Source organism: Bombus fervidus, chromosome 17 (genome assembly GCF_041682495.2).
Source record: "Bombus fervidus isolate BK054 chromosome 17, iyBomFerv1, whole genome shotgun sequence".
In the NCBI taxonomy this organism is placed as follows: Eukaryota; Metazoa; Arthropoda; class Insecta; order Hymenoptera; family Apidae; genus Bombus; species Bombus fervidus.
In genome coordinates this window covers 3,931,444-3,949,998 of record NC_091533.1, presented here as the reverse complement: position 1 = coordinate 3,949,998, position 18,555 = coordinate 3,931,444, and the positions used below count along the sequence as shown (strand labels likewise).

Below are 18,555 nucleotides of genomic sequence, written 5' to 3'. Positions count from 1 at the left end.
ACAGGGATTGGCTCACTATCCCCCGTAGATATGTGTCAGGGCTCCCTATTTGGTAGACAGGACTTGGTTGGAACACCGTGTATCCCCTCGAGGCAAGAGATCTTCATCGTTCGTCGAGAGCTCATCCGTTTGAGAGGATCATTGTCGAGGATCCACGATTAAGATCAACGACCCTTTGCACGATCCGCGTTGCACAGGCCACAGATACCCATATATCCGGTCTTCTTTCCTTCTCTTCTTTTTCTTCTCTTTTTTCTTCCTTGCTTCGTGCCGACGTTACAAACTTCTGTAATAAGGTCTTTAACCGACAAAACGTCTTTTGAGCAAAATAAACAAACGCTTGCTAGATTATTTTTACTTTTACGATTACTAGAATATTTCAGATATTTTCGTTCTTTAAAAGACTTTCTTCTTTTGTTCGAAAACGTTTCGTTTTGAGGTTTGAAATAAAAAAAAGGAAAGGAGATTTGGAGTTCGTGACAGCTAACGGATGAATTCTGTTTATTTTGAGTGATTTATAGTTTTAACTTAATTGCCTACTTTTATGACATACCCTGTCGAGGGCAGTTTGTTAGAGTTTATTGTGCCAATATTCGAGACTTTTGGCCTTCAAGTTGCCTAATAGAAACGAACTATCTGCCTTCTAGAATTATAAACAAACATCAATTGTTACTTTATCCTCCTACCTGATTCTTTCACCATCTTTGTATTGTACTTAGGAAAACATAGCTTTTTAGCTCTATTTAATTTTCGATAGTTATACAAATGCTTCAACCGGAGTAATTCCTGTACCTCTCCATCGCTTTCTCGGTCAACTTCTCCGTCAAAATCGACTCAGTCCCTTTTCAAATAAAAATTGAAATAAAATTTGTTATTTTTAAAGAATAGTTATTATCGATTTCTAAGCCAATCTCTCGATAAATTATTAAGCTCAACCTGTGATTCCAACTGATTCGCTGTATAATAATACGTATAGTGATCGATGCGACCGTAAACACGCAACATCAAGAAAAAATGATACAAATCTTCCAATTAAAATCGATTCGTTAATTTGATGTTTTTCTATTAAAAAACAACTCTCTCGAAAGTTGATCCGAAAATCTAAAACTAGTCAGCATCGTGAAGTAACCGAAATTTTATTTGTCGAAGGAATCCATTGAATTTGCTGAAATTGAATTTGCTTGCGTCGCCTTTCGTCCTCTGACGTCGCGGGGAGTCCTGTTCCGTCGCCATGAATGCCAAGCACGGCTAAATTAATTTCACGCTCGCGTTTACGGCGTCGCGACGACACGGAAAAAAAGCACGCGTCCACCGCATCTCCGCCTCCCGTGTAACGCGATTGGTCCAGCGAACCTACCAATCGCAGCTTCCACCAGAGTCTGAGAATTGTACTCGTAGTGGTGATCACGTGTGCGTATACTCACACGTGGTCATGTATGCACGTGTATGCATATGCACGCAATACTTATACTGGAACTGTTGCCTCTTTCAAACCATGGAAGCAACGAGAAGTTTCATCTATCGTAATAACGTTGCAATGCTTTTAACTTTGGTATGTACATACATATATTCTTAACAGGGAAATGATTATGAAGATGTCAAGACTAAAATACAAAATGAGGTCTTCATAGAATATAAGATTAGACTATACAAAATACAAATAAAATATGTAAATTCTTTAGGTTTATTCTTTAGGTTTGGGTTAATTTTTTAGGTTAGGTGTCTTATACGAAATTGAAGTCTATCGAAAATTCTATTCTTACTATTTTTTCGAAGTAAAAAGATATATCTCGATGCTGGTTATCGGGATAAACAATTGTATTTCGATTTTGCATTTGCACTTTGTATTTATGCATTTTGGCTCGACGTTTCGTAGATGTCGCAGTCTACCTCTTCAGGCCAGACCTGAAACTAAAATGTCTTTGACTCGAAACATAAAGAGGTGCAAAGTAGTTCGATTTATAGATTATTATTATATAATAAGAAGCAGTCGAAAATAGTAGTTATATATATATATCTTTGCTGTATTTTAAAAAATTTATATCAAAATAATTATACAAAAATTTAAAAAATGAATGAAAGAGTTGATTGAGTTTATGGATAAGTACTTTGTAGAGATTCGAATAAGTTGACAAAAGTACAATATTCTTTCAATAATTGCATTGAAAACTTTGCGTATTTAAAGTTGTACGATACTATGAGACGACAGTATGGTGGAAATTATGCAAATTTTTCTAAATTAATCATTGTATCGAATATATTAATAAATTGAAAATTCCTTCATGAAATTTATTAAACTTCCTGAGGCGTAGCAATAAAAATGCATCGGTTGGAATTTCGAACAATAATGATACCAGGTCCGAAATAAACGTGGTATATACTCTATATTAATAACGAAATCTACAATAGTCAAAGTAAATGCGATTCCCTTTCGTCGAAACCTGGCCCAACAAGGACGTGATCGATATAAGCTGGTCGCGAAAGCGTTGCTAAAGAAACTTGGTAATCGTATCATGTATATCTTGTAAACACTCGGAACGAGTTTGGTGGGTCGAGCAAGCAAGATGTCTCATGAACGAAACAAGAATTCTTCGGCTTCGTCCATGTGGAGACATAAAGCTTACGAACGACATCGTATAAAAGTAAATATTTATTAATTATCGATAATCCGTTACTCGTTCGATAACGGCAAATATCGCAGCATCTGTTGTATTTGTAGGTAAAGAAGGCAACGCGAGCGATTGACGTTGATCCACCGCAAACAAGACCTCACGTAGTTTTCAATGCAAAGGGTTTGCAATTGGAACGCGAGAAGCAAGATCGTATCATTAGGGAGAATTTTATCCTTTTGAAGAAACTTCGCGATATTATGCACCGGAAACAATCCACCGAAGAGAGTTACAGATTGAAATGGGACGAAACCAGATGTATCAGGACTCGTTGACGTGGGTTTCGTAATTAATCAACGTCCTTTCATAGTTTTATTTTGAAATCGTCTTGCGTTATTTTATTTTACGTGAAACAAGTTTATTTACACGTTTGTACTTTCGTAATAAACAAGTGAACGTGGATCTTGTATTTTATTCGATACCAAACCTATAAACTATAAATATCGACGAAAGAAAGGTTAGTTAATTTCATTGTGCTGACTGTACTGAAAGAATTGAAATGAAATACAACGTTATGATATATAAAAAATATCAGTGAATTAAAATAAAATATGATGTAATAAGATTCAAATATCAGAGAAAAATTGATCAATGACATAGTATTCGTTATTGAAGGAATCGAAACAAGAGTATAATGGAAGAAGGAGAAGGAAGGGAGTATGAAGAAGAAGTGGGTGAGATCGATAAATATCCAACTCCTACATTATCATCTATCTTCGATGATACCACAAAAGCGTTAACACAAGCAGAAGCAGGAGAGTGTCTTCACACATTAGGAAAATGCGATTCCGGTCTTGGTTATGCTTATCTGGGATTGAACGCATCTAATAAAGGCTTGACAGATATTAGAATCATACCAACGTTTAAATATGTGCTGTACGTGGACGTTTCCGGAAATAGATTAACGACCGAAGCACTTCGCGTTCTTTCGTCGATGAAATATCTCTTGATGCTTCAAGCTGATAGAAATCGTGTGTCTTCCGCGGAATTGGATCCTATGCCTTATCTTCAGGTTAATTCAGGAAACCTTATTAAGGATTTTTATCATTGTTACTTTTATTTTTCTCTTTATGACTTTAATATTCTCTATCTTTATCTAATTTTAATACTTTTCTACATTTCTTACATATTTATCAATCCTACTTATTTAATTGTGCTACAGGTTCTTACACTGAATAAGAATAAATTGACAAGTACATCAGGCATTTCTCATAAACTTTTGGAGTGTTTAGAATTAAATCATAATAATATTGAAGAAGTTACTTTAAATCCGTACGATCTTGAGAAGTTGAACAGTCTCGAATTACGTGGAAATATTCTTACCACAACAAATGGAATCTTTTTTCCAGGATTAATACGATTATATCTCGCAGAAAATCAAATAGAAAAAGTGGAAGGTTTAGAAATATTAGTTAATTTAAAAATTCTACATCTGAGGAGCAACAAAATATCGAATTTGGATGGATTTGATTCACGTTGTGCCAAACTCAGTTATTTGAATCTACGGAATAACGAAATAACAAAAATTTCGGAATTAGAAAAATTAAATTGCTTAACAGCATTAGAAACTCTAATTATTTTGGAAAATCCTGTAATAGCCGATAGGGAAGTAGAGGAAGACGCTGCTTATAGGCATATCGTTTTGGCTATGTTACCTAACCTAACACGTATTGACAAGGATCCAGTACTTTACGACGAAAGAAAAGAGGCTAAAGAATTTCATAGACAAATGCTTCGCGATGGAACAACATTCGCTGATTTAGATGTCAATCTTTTAACCGCAGGATAAAATTAATAACATTTACTCTGCGTAATTATGGGAATAAAAAAATAAAAAGCAAATAGAAATTAGCATCGTACGATAAGTGTAATTTAAAGACTATTATATAAAGTAGATTTCTACGTAATCGATTATGTTCAGTAGGTAAGACAAATTTTGTTGAGTCGTTGACATTATTTTTTTATCATACTGGTACGAACTTACTGATTAGTATTGTTTTTTAAAGACCACCTCTTTTTTTATTTTACCTTCATTAATAACATATATCACTTCTTTTATTTTAGACTGTGTATTAAATGATCTTAAATGTCAATATACTACTTTATTATCTTCGATATTATTAATTCACTATTATAATTAATATCATTAATTTCGAAGTGCAAATAAAATATCAGAAACTATAAAATAGAGATAACAATTCTCTTAAAAATGTTTCATTTTTCCTACTTGTTAAAATTGTCCCGCCAAAACGTTTACATCCCGCCACGCTACCAGCAAATAGTGACGGTCTCTAGCGGAGTTTATTAAAATGAGATTGTTGTACGTTCCTTGCCAGTAGTTTTACCGCAACTAGCCGGTGAACACATTTACTCTGGTGTATTGTAAGTTGTTCCGTTACTAAATAATCAGCCCTATCTTTTTGCAATAATTGTCTCTGTCAACGAAAATGTCTTCCAAACCTTCATTTAAAGTTGGTAAGTCATAGCTATTAATTTTGGAGTTACGTTAGTCAGACACGTGGTTGTTATTGAGAAAAAAATTTATAACCTTCTCCTATAATATTTAAAACATGTTGCTTCATAATTCGTACATCTACACATAGTAGTCGAATCACAAAAAAATATTAAAGTAATGTAAAAGAAACATACATTCAGATATAAATTCCAATTGAAAGTTGTTAAATGATGCCATGTGCTAGAGTAGTATGTGGAGATTAATCGATTAAGCATCTTCTAAATTAAGTTTCATAAATTGTGTTATAATCTGTCAATATGATAAATTTCATTCTTTATACGTAAAAATAATGATAAAATAAAACATGAAAAAGAATAGTTGTCTTTCTTCCATTTTTCATCGAAACAGAGCAATGAAATATTTTTAAATATATCATAAAACAAAGTTGGTTTCAAAATTTTTTATTTGAGCTCATTGATTCATCTATGAACAGTGATCTAAAATTTATAAAATCGATTTCTAACTTTTTTATTTGTAGCTGATTTGTCGTTGGCGGAATGGGGACGGAAAGAAATTACTTTGGCAGAAAATGAAATGCCTGGCCTTATGGCCATCAGAAAAAAATATGGTTCAGAAAAAGTTTTGAAAGGTGCACGAATTGCCGGTTGTTTACATATGACTGTGCAAACTGCGGTTCTCATTGAAACTCTGGTTGAACTCGGAGCCGAGGTAAGTTTCTTTCTACATCCCGATCGTTTTCGTTTGATGCTCAAAATTCGGTTAACACGTTCGTCGCCCAGCGTGATTCGGCTAAGTTTCCTGCGGGGTCCAAATCCGATCGCCGGTACGCAGAACGTAAATAGAGCGACAAGCAGGAATTTATCGTTTGTCGCCTTCGATTCATTATAAAGAAAAGATTATTTATTTATGAAACGGAGAAAGCGATAAGCTATCCAGCTAGAGTATTCCGAGGGATCTCATGGCAGATATCTCGGATCTATCATTTAGTCGAGAAGCATACTTGCGAGACGTACATCGGTGATTTTTTCATCCTCAAAATGTTCGGTAAACAGCGTGAAAATATATTTGAAAGTGAGGAGAGTAGCGATAACGGAGTCTAACTATTTTTCGAAGTGTCAAAAATCATCCCAAATGTGTTTGGAATGTTTTAACGAATACCATACGATATAGGATAATGTAATATATTATCTAGAATATAAATTAATAAAAAGTATGGTATAATGTGTTTTTAATATTTTTATGTTGTATATTCTATATATAATATCGTATATTTAATTAATTAACTCGAACAAGAAGAGCGTCACCATCATTTGGTCATTTCGGGGCCCACATGGAAATATACCAGTCTCGTAGATATGCGCGACGTGAACGATGAACGTGTTAGCATGTTGCTATTGTGTTTTTTGCCAGAACACTTGCATACTAAGATTCAATTCGATAGTCTCAAATTCATAAATACGATACTTTCTTTAAATCATTGATGAAACGATAATATCCCAGAAAATATTATTATTCAATTTATATTTTTATACACAAAATTAAAAATAAAAAATTGTTAGTTTAATATATTTATATTTGTATTATTAAAAACAAATTAAAGATACATCCAATTATAAAATTCATAAAAATCTATTTTGTAAAAAATTTATAATTATTACAAAATAATTGAAATGAAAAATCATAAAAATAGGAAAATATAGAACGAAGTACAAGAGAGAAGAATGAAGAAACTAGTACGCGTTTATAATACGTATGCAGATCGATTTCATCGATCATGACCCTGCATATTTCGCAAGATTTCCTAACAATTTTATCAGACATCGGAAAACTTTTGAACCATCTTCGAAGATCAGGATCAGATAAAACGATGCGGTTATCTCCAGTCGTTATTATGAAACACTTATATTTATTCAAAACACTTAACAGTACAATTTTACATTTATTCAAAGCTGTGAAAAATAAATATCATAAACTTTTATGATGCAACGAGAACGTCATATCTGTGAATGTAATATCATCCCGTTGTAAGAAGTTTTCGGCTAATCAGCGGTTAGTAATCGGTATCTTCTTATCATTATCATAATTCATTCAAAATACAATGAATCTTAACTACAAATTGTTCTTCATAAATCTTGTTCATTTGAACGTCACACAAACAGTTACTGTGTATATGTATATATATATATATATATATATACATACATATCACAATACTTAGGAACATTCTGTTCTAGTCTCCGACACAATAAAATTACTTGCAAATAGAAAATCTACAAATATTAATTATGATTTCAACAAAATGGCAAATTATAAAAAAAAATATCATTTTATATAATAATATAAAACGTAGTGGTTATCTCGGCGTACTGTATGGATGCATTGACGCTGCATCAAAAACTTGGTACAACCCTGTGTAATATTTCATATCCTGATTTACAAATGAAACATGTTACCTTTGGGTCTGATTTCATAGATGATTTTACTCTAGAAACCAAGAAAGATGTTAATGACTCACTATTGTCGTTATATCGATAGGTCCAATGGTCCTCGTGTAATATATTCAGCACTCAAGACCATGCAGCAGCAGCCATCGCAAAAACGGGGATTCCCGTGTATGCTTGGAAAGGTGAAACTGATGAAGAATATCTCTGGTGCATAGAACAGACCCTCGTATTTAAGGATGGAAAACCATTAAATCTGATCCTCGACGATGGCGGTGATCTGACGAACTTAGTGCACACCAAATTCCCGGAATATTTAAAAGAGTGCCGAGGACTTTCAGAGGAAACCACAACCGGGGTTCACAATCTGTATCGCATGATGAAAGAAGGCATTTTGAAAGTTCCTGCCATAAATGTAAACGATTCAGTAACGAAGGTTCGTCGCATTGTGCTCGAGAAACAGAAAAAATATTTTTGCCCTAAAGAGAAAGAAACTGTTAGGTTACTGCTAAGTAAAGTACTTATCATAAGTAAAAGATATATAAAAAATCTTCGCAGCGATCTTGTAAATTATTTTATGATCGTCCACTTGTCTCGTCTTTCTCTTACTCTTCTAATGATTAAATTTTAAGTCCCATGTAAAATAATTTTCTTCTGTCGAATAGAGTAAATTCGACAATCTTTACGGGTGCAGAGAATCGTTAATCGATGGTATCAAACGAGCGACAGATATCATGATTGCTGGAAAGGTCTGCGTGGTTGCTGGATATGGAGATGTTGGAAAAGGTTGCGCACAAAGTCTCAGAGCACTTGGAGGACGTGTAATAATCACGGAAATCGATCCCATTAATGCGTTACAAGCTGCCATGGAAGGATACGAGGTGATTGCTGAAACATTAAATCAAAGATCATATACTCGAAGTGTATTGAAACCAATACTGATCAAAAATTGCAATGGAAGTAAATTATAATTGGTGAATTTCTAAATTACTCTCCAGGTAACGACAATGGAAGAAGCTTCAACTAAAGGACAAATTTATGTTACTACCACCGGTTGCAAAGACATCATAATGGGCGAGCATTTTGTAAATATGCCAGAGGATGCTATAGTCTGTAATATTGGTCACTTCGATTGCGAGATTGACGTTGCATGGCTTGAGAAAAACGCTGTTGAAAAAGTCAACATTAAACCACAAGTAGACAGATATCAACTAAAGAACGGCAGGTGAATTAATAGTTCAATTTTGAAGAAAATATTTCTATATCGAAAAATCAAACATTAAATTGTGTAAAATTATTTGAGCAGAAAGTTAGACACATATTTTAGACGTGTTTTAATTAAGTTTGTACAGCGTAAACTTGAATAGATTTTCGATAGGTTCTACGATATTCCCGATTCAAATTCCGATTCTTCCTTTTCAGACATATTATCCTCCTTGCGGAAGGTCGATTGGTTAATCTTGGATGCGCCACAGGACATTCCAGTTTCGTGATGAGCAATTCGTTCACAAATCAGGTACTGGCACAAATAGAGTTGTGGACCAAATCTGAGTCCTATCCGGTCGGAGTTCACATGTTGCCGAAAAAATTGGACGAAGAAGTCGCTGCGTTGCATTTAAATCATCTTGGAGTAAAGTTGACTAAATTGACAGAGGAACAAGCGAAATATCTTGGTGTACCTAGAGAAGGACCTTACAAAGCTGACTATTATCGATACTAGTTATTATTTAAATTCCGAGGCTCTCATGTATTTTTTTTGGACCATATGATGAATGCAATTGGATTGTCAACCATTGATCTTTATAGCTGTTCATTTATTAATTTTAGCCTTAATATCGAGTGTTTTGTTATCTAGAAAAATTATAACGAAAAATCAGCTAACCCTGATTGTGTGTTTTGTATTTTATTGTTATAATTTGTGAACCTTATTGGGGATAATTATCACTTTTAAATAAAAATATCTTGTTCAACAAGTTCCATATAAATGGCAGAGAAAAAGATTTCCCTGTCTCCATTAAAAGTTAGTTCTTTGACAAAGGTAATGATATCTGATATAAAAGATTAAAATGTTATATAAAATATGGGATAATTTATATTGCCAGTTAGCGAGATGGTCGTGCTTAATTTCTGGCGTGATTTATAGTTTCCTTAAACGAAGAGAATATGCCACGTTGGAAAAAGTGCTACGAGAAAAAGAAGCAGAGAAATTTGCTAGAGAAATCTTTTTTGCTCGTGAAAAGATTCGTCTAAATACTGGTATACTTTAATGTTTCTCAGTGCATCTATGAATATATTTTGTGAACATTCTATTTTTTTACAGCTGAGATAAAGGAATTAGAACAAATATTTCTTGAAATGAGTTCATCTAATGAAGAAATTAATTTAGTGAACAATAACAATAGAGATGCATAAAAATTGCAAAAGATCTTAAAAAAACATATTTATTAGCTTCTCGTAACATTTTCTATATATCTTCACGATTATGTACAATTCATTCTTATCTTTTACTTATAACTTTAAGAGGGTAGAACTTTCCTGCAAACAATAACATCCACAGCCTGTGGGGCACAATGTTTGGTGAGTGAACCACGTTGCCAAATGTTGCGTGTGTCCTCCATGTCCACAAAATATACAGAAGTTGCTTGGACCTAAATATAAAAAAAAGAGATAATTATAAATTATTTTATTATACACTTTATAATTTAATAATTATGCTATTAAGATTGCACTGCATTAAATTAACTTTACCTCTAACAGAGATATGACAAATTACACATTCCAATGCTAATCGTTTACAACTTATACATTGAGGTCCTCTGCTAACTTTACCACACAATTGGCATTCACTCTGAAACTCGACGCCTTTGTGCGTGTCCAACGGAGTTGTGCTTACATGCTTTAATACTTGTGCACGTGCATCTAATAACCGCCACCTATGTAGCACTTCAGCATATGCTTTTTTATAACCATCGTAGAGAGCAGTATATTTTTCATCGAGCAACCTGTATGATAAATGCTTTCGCTTAATTCCTAACAAAATTAAACAATTTTACATTAAAGTCCTTAGGATTACGTACCTAATATTTTTCACGGAATCCCCGAATGTGTCTTGAATTAATTTTAAATCGTCAAGCGAATCGGACCACGAGTTAGATCGATGTTGCTTTAAATTTTGAAAGTTCCATCCCTCTAATGTGGTATCGGCCAGATGTATCGTATGATATGGAGAACCACCAGGCTAAAAAAATGTATCGAATGATATATAAAATTACGAGCCTATTTATAAACATTACGCGAACAATATGAAAACACAATATACACAAATGATATGTAGAAAAGGCATAATGTCTATGATCAGTTTCTGCACAAAGATGTTTGTCTTCTGTGTAAAATTTCTAGGTATTACCACAACAAAACAGTACATCACATATAATTAATTACTATTAACATGTACGATTATTTTATGGGTATTAATATTAATCATAATGTAAAACAGTTATTAGATGCAAGGTCAAGAAGTTTGGCATTTGAAATATTAAGCAGGGCCAAACCTGCATGCTTTGTGGCACCATGACACTTCCACTCCGATGCTGTAAGGCAGTAACAAATATCACCATGATAAAAGAACCCTAAGAACCAGTACATTTCAAACACGTACAAACTTAAAAATCTCCAAAAACCATGCCTTACCTTTAACCACCATTTTCCTGTAGAAAGCCTCTATAACAAAGATAACATAATATCAATCATTTGGTAATTTTTAAAAAATATATTAGAAAAGAAAAATACTGAAATAAAATACCAATGTATTACGTCGGTATAGCATGATTCATTTAAATTCTGGATTATTCCAATTTTGGAAATTTATTATTTTAGAGAGAAATTTATAATTATGACACATACAATACCGTCGCATCGTACGACATCCATACATTTAAATTATATTTAAACATGCATCGAAAAAAAGAAATGTGTGCTGAGTATGAAACATGTGATATACTGTAGATTGAGAAGTCAGCATTAAAACATGAATACAATATAGATGATTATATTTGAAGAGTATCCCCAAGTACTGAAATGTTCAGTATGTTTGTGAACAGAAGACAAAATATGATCAAGACATGTAATGTAGCAACTATCGATGATGCTATAAAAATTGTGCTTGTGCCAGGCCATGCTAAAACATTTTAATATCTACAAAAAATAAATACAATGTACTTACACTAACGTTAATGGACTTGCTACTTAGCCGTGTCTGAGCAACGTCCGGATTTTCCGAACGATAACTAAATGCACAACTCAGCATACCTGCCATTTGAATGTCCGATTGATTGGCATAATGCTGTATTCTAAAGTAGAGACAGATTGTTGTAAAATAATTTGTTTTTATTGTAAGTAGTAATCCATTACTTACAAGGAATGAATTAAATTTTGACCAAAAGGATGTAAAGGCCATGGAGCATCAATCTCAGGTGACTGACAAGAATTTTGTCCAATATTTGAAACTGGTTGTGATATTACAAGAGCGGCTAAACACCATGCCTGAACCAAATCAGGACGTTCCAATGATGCAGCTACATTTGCATTGTATTGACACATTGCTGGGATATCTGTGATATTGATACTAAATATAAAATAAAATTAAGAAATTATTTTTTGAAAATTGATGAATGTCTCTGAAAATTGTATCGCAATTATATATTGTACTCACACATATTTTTCTGCTAGTTCTTTGTTGACAAAAAACAATGAAGAAGCATCATATATCATTACCATAAAATGATAGTTTTTACAACATGATCTATAAGTCATTCTATTTGTATTATGCAATCCCCGATTCATTTTCTATTAATTTGAAATATTTAATGAGGTTCTTACAAGTATTTCATATTATGAACATTCTCACAAAAAATTTTATTATACATACTCGATCTTGAAAATAAAAAGAACTTATAGGAATATTATCATTTGACTGTACATAAGAATTTGGATACATATGCATAAAATGTTCTCCATTGCCTATTCCGTTTCCTAATGCAGAAAGTGCTCTAGGTGTTGTACACTCTGGTTTCATGGACGACCTCCTCGTATATGAAGCACGACCAAAACATACGAGTATACCTAACAAATAGACACAATGAATGAAGCTTCTATTATGTACAGTATTTTGTTAATATTTCTTATTACTTTTTTATACATACCCACACAACAAAATTTAGCGCCAGATGTTCTAGGAAAGGGTATGTAGGCATCTTGATAATTTGTATACATGTTAGAAGAGTTTAAGAAATTCGCATTGTCTTGAATGTCGTATCCTAAGTGACTACTTTCGTTCTCATCCTTTTTACATGTCTATAGAAATAAGAAAAACGTTAGATATTATAAAAGATGGACGTAATCTGAGAAATATATTTCTTTTACTTGCTCCAATGTTGTAATTAATTGTCTAAGACAAGGTTCTAAACATGATCTGTTTTTTTTAACGCGTTGCTGAGCAGTTTGCTTTAAAACTTTCAACAACTTTGCCAATGTTGTATTGTCGATCGTTGTTCCATGACAAAACTGGAATGTAGGTTGTGCACTGTATGGATAGTTTGCAGGAAAATTTACTTTTAATATTACATTGTAACTTTTATTTGATGCTGTTACAGTACAACTACGTTCCACAGCATCCATTGTATTGACCTACAAAAATAAAAATATATACTATATGTATTTCTATTTTACATTTATATGTATCACCTCTATGTTTGGTATGTTCATATTTATTAAAGAAAATTCTTGTTGCAAAGTTTTTGGTTGTGTAGGAGACGATATTTCTTTATTACTTTCAATATATGCATCTGTTTCAGAATTCAATATAGGCTCATCAACTTTTGTTGTTATACAATTCATTTCGCGATCAGTTTCAGCATCATTAAGTTGTAGCTGTTGGACGGATTGTAATGTTCCTATATTAATGGCAACTATATTAGTTGAATGAAAGAAGTGCATTATATTTATAAATAAGACTGAAACATACTTAAACTATTATCTTCAGGATACTGAGTATAAATAGATGAACCATCATCTATCCCATGTCCACATAACTAGAATAGAATTATATGTTATTTTTTTTTTTATGAATAAAAATCTTAACCTTTAGACATAGAAATACCCACTTTCTTTAAAAATGGATCGATTTTATATATTCTTAAACACTGATCCTTTGACCAAGTAATTAATTCAAAATCACTATTTTCTGCAAATCATAAATATATTTTATGATATTTTATTCCTTTTTATTTGAAAATTTATATACATAACATATACCTAATTTTTGATGTCTCCATTGAAATTCAAGAACAACATCAGTATGTCCTACAAAAGTATAAATAGGAGCACTGAGGTCTGTTGTATTCCATAATAACAAACTATTCTCTCCTCGTCGTAACTGCGGTACTACTATTGTTACTAGTCCTTCACCAAATGGCTATGGATAACTTATTGTTAGTTTTTATAGATAGAAACAAATTTAGATTCTCCATATATCTATATCTTTACCGTGTATCTCGCTCTCCATACGGGTGAGTTTGTTGTTAAAATGCTCTCAGCTCTTCGTGGATTACTGATATCAAAAATTTTCACTGTACAATCTTGGCTAGATGTTGCCAATTGATTTTGTTGAAATGGACACCAATCTAAACCATGTATCTAAAATAACTTTTATAAGTATGTCATCGAACTTTACTAAAGTGACATTATTAGATATTATTATAGTGAATAGAGCTATTGTGAAATCAGGCTGTACTTTTGTTAGATGAGCAGCTATGTACTGCATAGGACTATTTCCTTTTCTTTGATCCCATATTTTAATATCTCCATCGTGAGCTGTAGCCAACATGTTGGGAGAAAGAGTATTCCATCTTACTTGAGAAGAACCAGCTATAACACATTCAATTCTATGTATCTTTAAATGTTTGCAAATTATTTCACAATGGGTTTCATAATCTCTGTATTTACCAACTGCAGATAATGATAAACAAGGCTTCCTTTGATCTCTTATGTCCCAAATATGTATAAATGTATCAATGCTACATGAAGCAATGATATCTGATTCTTTGGGATGCCAGTTTAAGTCACTCACAACTCTTGTATGTGCTTTTAGACTATTTGTTGTTTGTAAGTCATAATTACCAGTTCCAGTAAGAGACAGTATTTCAATACGCGTATTGCTCTAAAATTTAAATACAATTAGGTATATCTACAATATTATTTACAACATATAGATTTAGTTTCTAACCGATACAGCGCATAGATGACAATTTATACTTGTGGGGTTCCATTCTGCAGAGCCAACTTCATATTTACTTTGTCTTTGAAATTTTTTTAATACATCAGCACTCTCGTCAAGGTGTTTTATCGCGAAACATCTGCGTCTAAAAATATATAATAGAAAAAGATCGCGAAAAATTACAAAACATAAAAATTATAGGAAATTACACACCAAATATATATAAAAATAAAAACTTCATTTTTTGTTTACTTACCCGGCAAGTAACACATAATTACCCGTTGCATCCACGGCCATAGTATTAGCCTATATACATAAAACAAAAATAATCCAACAATAAAAAGCAATTGTATATCATAGTATTTAAAATTGAAATACACGTTGTTTGTAATAATAACATATATTTTCATGTAATAAAATAACCTACCTGTAAATCACGGTGTTCCGTAACGACATAGTCGCTGCCCCAACGTTTTGACATTTTACCAATAAATTCGAATTCCTGTCAGCATTCTGCAAGGTTAGAAATAAACCGAATATACGCGGACTAGAATTGAATCGTACACAGTATATGCAATCGTACATACAATCAAAGCTAGTATATGATTCGTTGCATCGCGTCCTAACCCACACATCTTTATCGGTGGGTTTCGATTGGCTGAACAAAATTCATGTACATATCCCTACTAAAAAAACAAATGTGGGCAAGGGGTAAAGCGAGAGGAAGCAATGTAAAAAGAGTAAAAGAGAGGGAAAGAGAATTAGAGAAAGAGAGAAAAGATCAAGACGCTTCGCTGTGCTATTTCTGTCACGTAGAACGTTGCATATAGGTGTACTAATATCGGGACGCAAATAATTGATAAACGGTGCGAAACAGGAACGAGAAAGAGTAGAAGTTTGACGATCCTTGATTATTGCGTCGGAATTATATCAAATCTACGGTGGTTTTGTTTGACAGTGATCGTGATAATTCAAGTGATAGTGACAACAATGTCCGTAATTATGGATTGTTTTCGTCAGTAGCGGATGTGTAAAAGTTTCCTTAGTCACTTTGTTTAGCTGACTTCTAATAAACGAGTCTGATTCCTTGTTTTCTCACAACTCTTGTGGCACATTCGCCAGCGACTTTCAGTTTAGCGCGAGTTTTCGACCCTAAAAAAAAAGAAAAAAAAAAAGAAAAACGGCGTCTTTTGTTTCTCAAGGTAGTCTCGCCGTCTTGTCTCTTCTATACGCCGTTTTCCCTCTCTTTAACTTGCACGTCACTCGCACCAGCGACAAGAAAGCAACGCTGGTCACAGCTGAAGTTTAATCTGAGAACCGATTGCTGAAATCGGACTGCGTACAGACGGTAAATTCGTCTCGATATCTTTAATTAGAGATCTGTGATGTACAAGCTCGGCGTCGCGGGAAAAATCATTACGTCCACGATTAATTTCGTACACTCGAAGAGGAAAGGAATTTTCATATATATAAGAAAGATGTACAAAGACTCAATAAGTCTTCGATGTCCGAGAAATTTTCTAAATTTTCGATTATATTGAACACCTTGACCGTCCGACTGAGAAACGAGGTCAAGTTTAGTCGAAAAACACATTAAAGGTCATCAGCTCCTATGTAATGGAGCATTAATGACAGGAGTGTTACACTAAGAGATGCACAAAGGATATTCAGTACAGAGAGGCTGTTCTTACACAACATAAAAGGAAACTGCTGCTTGTCGACAAGATGAAATTGCTGGAGAGTACACGTTTCGAAGCTATAAACAGTGCCTTGTCCATCAAGACTGGAGACAGCAAAATAATAGGCAGGTAAGACAATTGGAAAGATATTTAGTGGAAATAAACTATTCTTTAAAATAATATTAAACATTATCTCTCTTGATCCACAGAATAGAGAGTTACTCTTGCAAAATGGCTGGAAATGATAAACAGTTGTATAAACGTTTCAATGCAGAGCAAGGTTTTACTCCACATGATCTTCAAGCTTTATCACCACCACAAACATCTTTAGGAACATCACCTGCTCAAGGGTACTTTAGGTATTAAAAATTGTAGATGAGAGATGTAATGAAATAATAAATTTAGAAATCTGAACATTATTCTTTTAAATAATAAAAATCATAAAAATCTACAATACCTTATAAAAGAATGTCTGTTTATTTTTTGACAGCATCTGTTACCTGTAGAGTGATTTAACACGTCTCCATATTTTTGCTCCAGCCGCAGTGTTTCTGGTGATGAAGATGGTCCACTATGTGATACAATCAGTAGAAAAACATTATTCTATTTGATTGCCACTTTGAATTCAGCTTTCCATCCAGATTATGATTTTTCTGATGCCAAGAGTCATGAATTCAGTAAAGAACCAAGCTTACAATGGGTTATGAATGCTGTAGATAGTAATTTGAGTGCAACCGCGGTTGATCATTATCGTACTCTTCGAACGGCACTTTGGGCTGCCATTGATCATGAAATATCTTTAAATGAATGTGATATTTATAGGTAAATATCTAGAATTTCATGAAAAGAAGGTGTATACTAAATAAAGTTAAGAATATGAAAATATTTTAGTTACAATCCAGATTTTGCATCTGATCCATTTGGAGAAGATGGCTGCTTGTGGTCTTTTAATTATTTCTTCTATAATAAGAAATTAAAACGCATTGTGTTTTTCCCATGCAGAGCAATAAAGTGAGTATAATCATTCTTCAGTTCAACTATTGTTTACTTATATTCTCTATCATTTTTTTTAAATGTGTATTTACAGTCCTCTCTACGTGTTAGATTCTGGTGTTGGCAGTGATTTTGCCATGGATGAAGATGAAGACAGATACTAAATTCATAATACATGTTTACAAACTTCATCACTATCTTTATTTGTTCTGCCATACAGAGGCACGAATGAACATTAAATTTCACCTATTATAGTAGTGTTACGTTTAACTAACCGCTACTATCCCCACCAGTTCTTAGAATTAGTTCCCCGAAACTTCTGACGTTACGCAATTAAAATAAACAAACGTGTCAGACATCCCTTTTGCATTCAACGGAGTACTTAGAATTTTCTAGAATTATACTTCTCTTGAAAACTGATCAGATATGATCCCGAGCCGCGGTTAATTAACGCGGCACTACTGTACGTAACTCATTATGTACAGTGATACATTTCAAGTTTTACAATTATTTCGTTTATTTTCACTTACAGTGATGTTTATTTTTAACAGAAAATTTAATTTAATTAAATTTAATCAATTTACTTTTCCGTTTCTTTTTTTTTTGTACGATATTAAAGCGTAATTGTATTCAACAAAGAATCAAACAGAAGAACAATACTGTACGATCTTTAAATTATGTTGGTTTCCTTATAAATTTATAACTTTCATATATATGTTCACTATCCAAGATATTTTAAACATATAAATCTGCTATATAGTAATCAAATTTTGATAAATCTAAGAATTAGATTTTATTTCTATGTGAAATGTTCAAGATATCAAAATAGATCTTTATTATCAACAATTATTTAAAAGAAATTTATATAACAAAGCAACAAACTTAGCGGATTCTAAATTATTGTTATGCTATGTTGCTCTATTAACAATAAGAAAATTAAAACAAATCTAATTTGATATTATAAAACGGGAGTATAAAATTATGAGAGCAACAATAGATTTAAAAGTGCAACGTTAACTTTTGA

General features: G+C 32.9%; 5 protein-coding genes across 11 annotated transcripts; 4 read left to right on the top strand and 1 right to left on the bottom strand.

Moving 5' to 3' along the window:
- The first annotated feature begins 2,107 nt into the window (after positions 1-2,107).
- LOC141445927 (uncharacterized protein CFAP97D2-like) lies at positions 2,108-3,071 on the top strand. Its single transcript, XM_074112134.1, has 2 exons — positions 2,108-2,642; positions 2,720-3,071. Exons 1-2 carry the CDS (start codon positions 2,565-2,567, stop codon positions 2,942-2,944), a joined length of 303 nt encoding a protein of 100 aa, XP_073968235.1. The 5' UTR covers positions 2,108-2,564; the 3' UTR covers positions 2,945-3,071.
- Positions 2,995-4,826, top strand: LOC139996243 (leucine-rich repeat-containing protein 23). Of its 2 annotated transcripts, XM_072020482.2 has the most exons (3): positions 2,995-3,126; positions 3,285-3,681; positions 3,832-4,824. In XM_072020482.2, the coding sequence occupies exons 2-3, from the start codon at positions 3,304-3,306 to the stop codon at positions 4,456-4,458; spliced, it is 1,005 nt and encodes a 334-aa protein (XP_071876583.1). In that variant the 5' UTR covers positions 2,995-3,126; positions 3,285-3,303; the 3' UTR covers positions 4,459-4,824. The 2 variants fall into 2 exon arrangements, with proteins under 2 accessions (XP_071876583.1, XP_071876582.1); XM_072020481.2 differs by having other exon boundaries at positions 3,285-4,826.
- A 187-nt stretch (positions 4,827-5,013) lies between these two features.
- Ahcy (adenosylhomocysteinase) lies at positions 5,014-10,300 on the top strand. The gene is made up of 6 exons (XM_072020480.1): positions 5,014-5,144; positions 5,663-5,853; positions 7,681-8,022; positions 8,252-8,467; positions 8,585-8,811; positions 9,009-10,300. The coding sequence occupies exons 1-6, from the start codon at positions 5,117-5,119 to the stop codon at positions 9,304-9,306; spliced, it is 1,302 nt and encodes a 433-aa protein (XP_071876581.1). The 5' UTR covers positions 5,014-5,116; the 3' UTR covers positions 9,307-10,300.
- Positions 10,012-15,584, bottom strand: Wdr59 (WD repeat domain 59). 5 transcript variants are annotated; one of them, XM_072020473.1, is made up of 22 exons: positions 15,447-15,584; positions 15,287-15,372; positions 15,116-15,165; positions 14,869-15,004; positions 14,589-14,802; positions 14,377-14,510; positions 14,130-14,279; positions 13,899-14,058; positions 13,748-13,827; positions 13,609-13,675; positions 13,329-13,537; positions 13,008-13,271; positions 12,788-12,938; positions 12,514-12,707; positions 12,298-12,431; positions 12,001-12,210; positions 11,809-11,935; positions 11,277-11,306; positions 11,138-11,176; positions 10,664-10,824; positions 10,335-10,588; positions 10,012-10,234 (listed from the first exon to the last, which is right to left on the bottom strand). In XM_072020473.1, exons 2-22 carry the CDS (start codon positions 15,338-15,340, stop codon positions 10,095-10,097), a joined length of 2,958 nt encoding a protein of 985 aa, XP_071876574.1. In that variant the 5' UTR covers positions 15,341-15,372; positions 15,447-15,584; the 3' UTR covers positions 10,012-10,094. The 5 variants fall into 5 exon arrangements, with proteins under 5 accessions (XP_071876574.1, XP_071876573.1, XP_071876578.1 ...); XM_072020472.1 differs by lacking the exon at positions 15,447-15,584 and having other exon boundaries at positions 15,287-15,440; XM_072020477.1 differs by lacking the exon at positions 15,447-15,584 and having other exon boundaries at positions 14,898-15,004.
- An 81-nt stretch (positions 15,585-15,665) lies between these two features.
- On the top strand, positions 15,666-18,364 carry Maf1 (repressor of RNA polymerase III transcription Maf1). Of its 2 annotated transcripts, none has more exons than XM_072020484.1 (5): positions 15,666-16,667; positions 16,748-16,897; positions 17,079-17,360; positions 17,430-17,549; positions 17,643-18,364. In XM_072020484.1, exons 1-5 carry the CDS (start codon positions 16,585-16,587, stop codon positions 17,659-17,661), a joined length of 654 nt encoding a protein of 217 aa, XP_071876585.1. In that variant the 5' UTR covers positions 15,666-16,584; the 3' UTR covers positions 17,662-18,364. The 2 variants fall into 2 exon arrangements, with proteins under 2 accessions (XP_071876585.1, XP_071876584.1); XM_072020483.1 differs by having other exon boundaries at positions 15,668-16,667; positions 17,626-18,364.
- Positions 18,365-18,555: the final 191 nt, after the last annotated feature.

Bases quoted from the DNA above. Each gene is read 5' to 3' on its own strand.
- LOC141445927 (XM_074112134.1), top strand. From the start codon at position 2,565: ATGTCTCATGAACGAAACAAGAATTCTTCGGCTTCGTCCATGTGGAGA. The intron at 2,643-2,719 runs GTAAATATTTAT...TTGTATTTGTAG, and splicing joins ACGAACGACATCGTATAAAA to GTAAAGAAGGCAACGCGAGC.
- LOC139996243 (XM_072020481.2), top strand. From the start codon at position 3,304: ATGGAAGAAGGAGAAGGAAGGGAGTATGAAGAAGAAGTGGGTGAGATC.
- Ahcy (XM_072020480.1), top strand. From the start codon at position 5,117: ATGTCTTCCAAACCTTCATTTAAAGTTG. The intron at 5,854-7,680 runs GTAAGTTTCTTT...TTATATCGATAG, and splicing joins TGGTTGAACTCGGAGCCGAG to GTCCAATGGTCCTCGTGTAA. The intron at 8,023-8,251 runs GTTCGTCGCATT...TCTGTCGAATAG, and splicing joins TAAACGATTCAGTAACGAAG to AGTAAATTCGACAATCTTTA.
- Wdr59 (XM_072020473.1), bottom strand. From the start codon at position 15,340: ATGTCAAAACGTTGGGGCAGCGACTATGTCGTTACGGAACACCGTGAT. The intron at 14,803-14,868 runs GTTAGAAACTAA...TTTAAATTTTAG, and splicing joins GTCATCTATGCGCTGTATCG to AGCAATACGCGTATTGAAAT. The intron at 11,177-11,276 runs GTAAGGCATGGT...ACTGCCTTACAG, and splicing joins CAGGAAAATGGTGGTTAAAG to CATCGGAGTGGAAGTGTCAT.
- Maf1 (XM_072020483.1), top strand. From the start codon at position 16,585: ATGAAATTGCTGGAGAGTACACGTTTCGAAGCTATAAACAGTGCCTTG. The intron at 16,898-17,078 runs GTATTAAAAATT...TTTTTGCTCCAG, and splicing joins CCTGCTCAAGGGTACTTTAG to CCGCAGTGTTTCTGGTGATG. The intron at 17,361-17,429 runs GTAAATATCTAG...AAAATATTTTAG, and splicing joins AATGAATGTGATATTTATAG to TTACAATCCAGATTTTGCAT.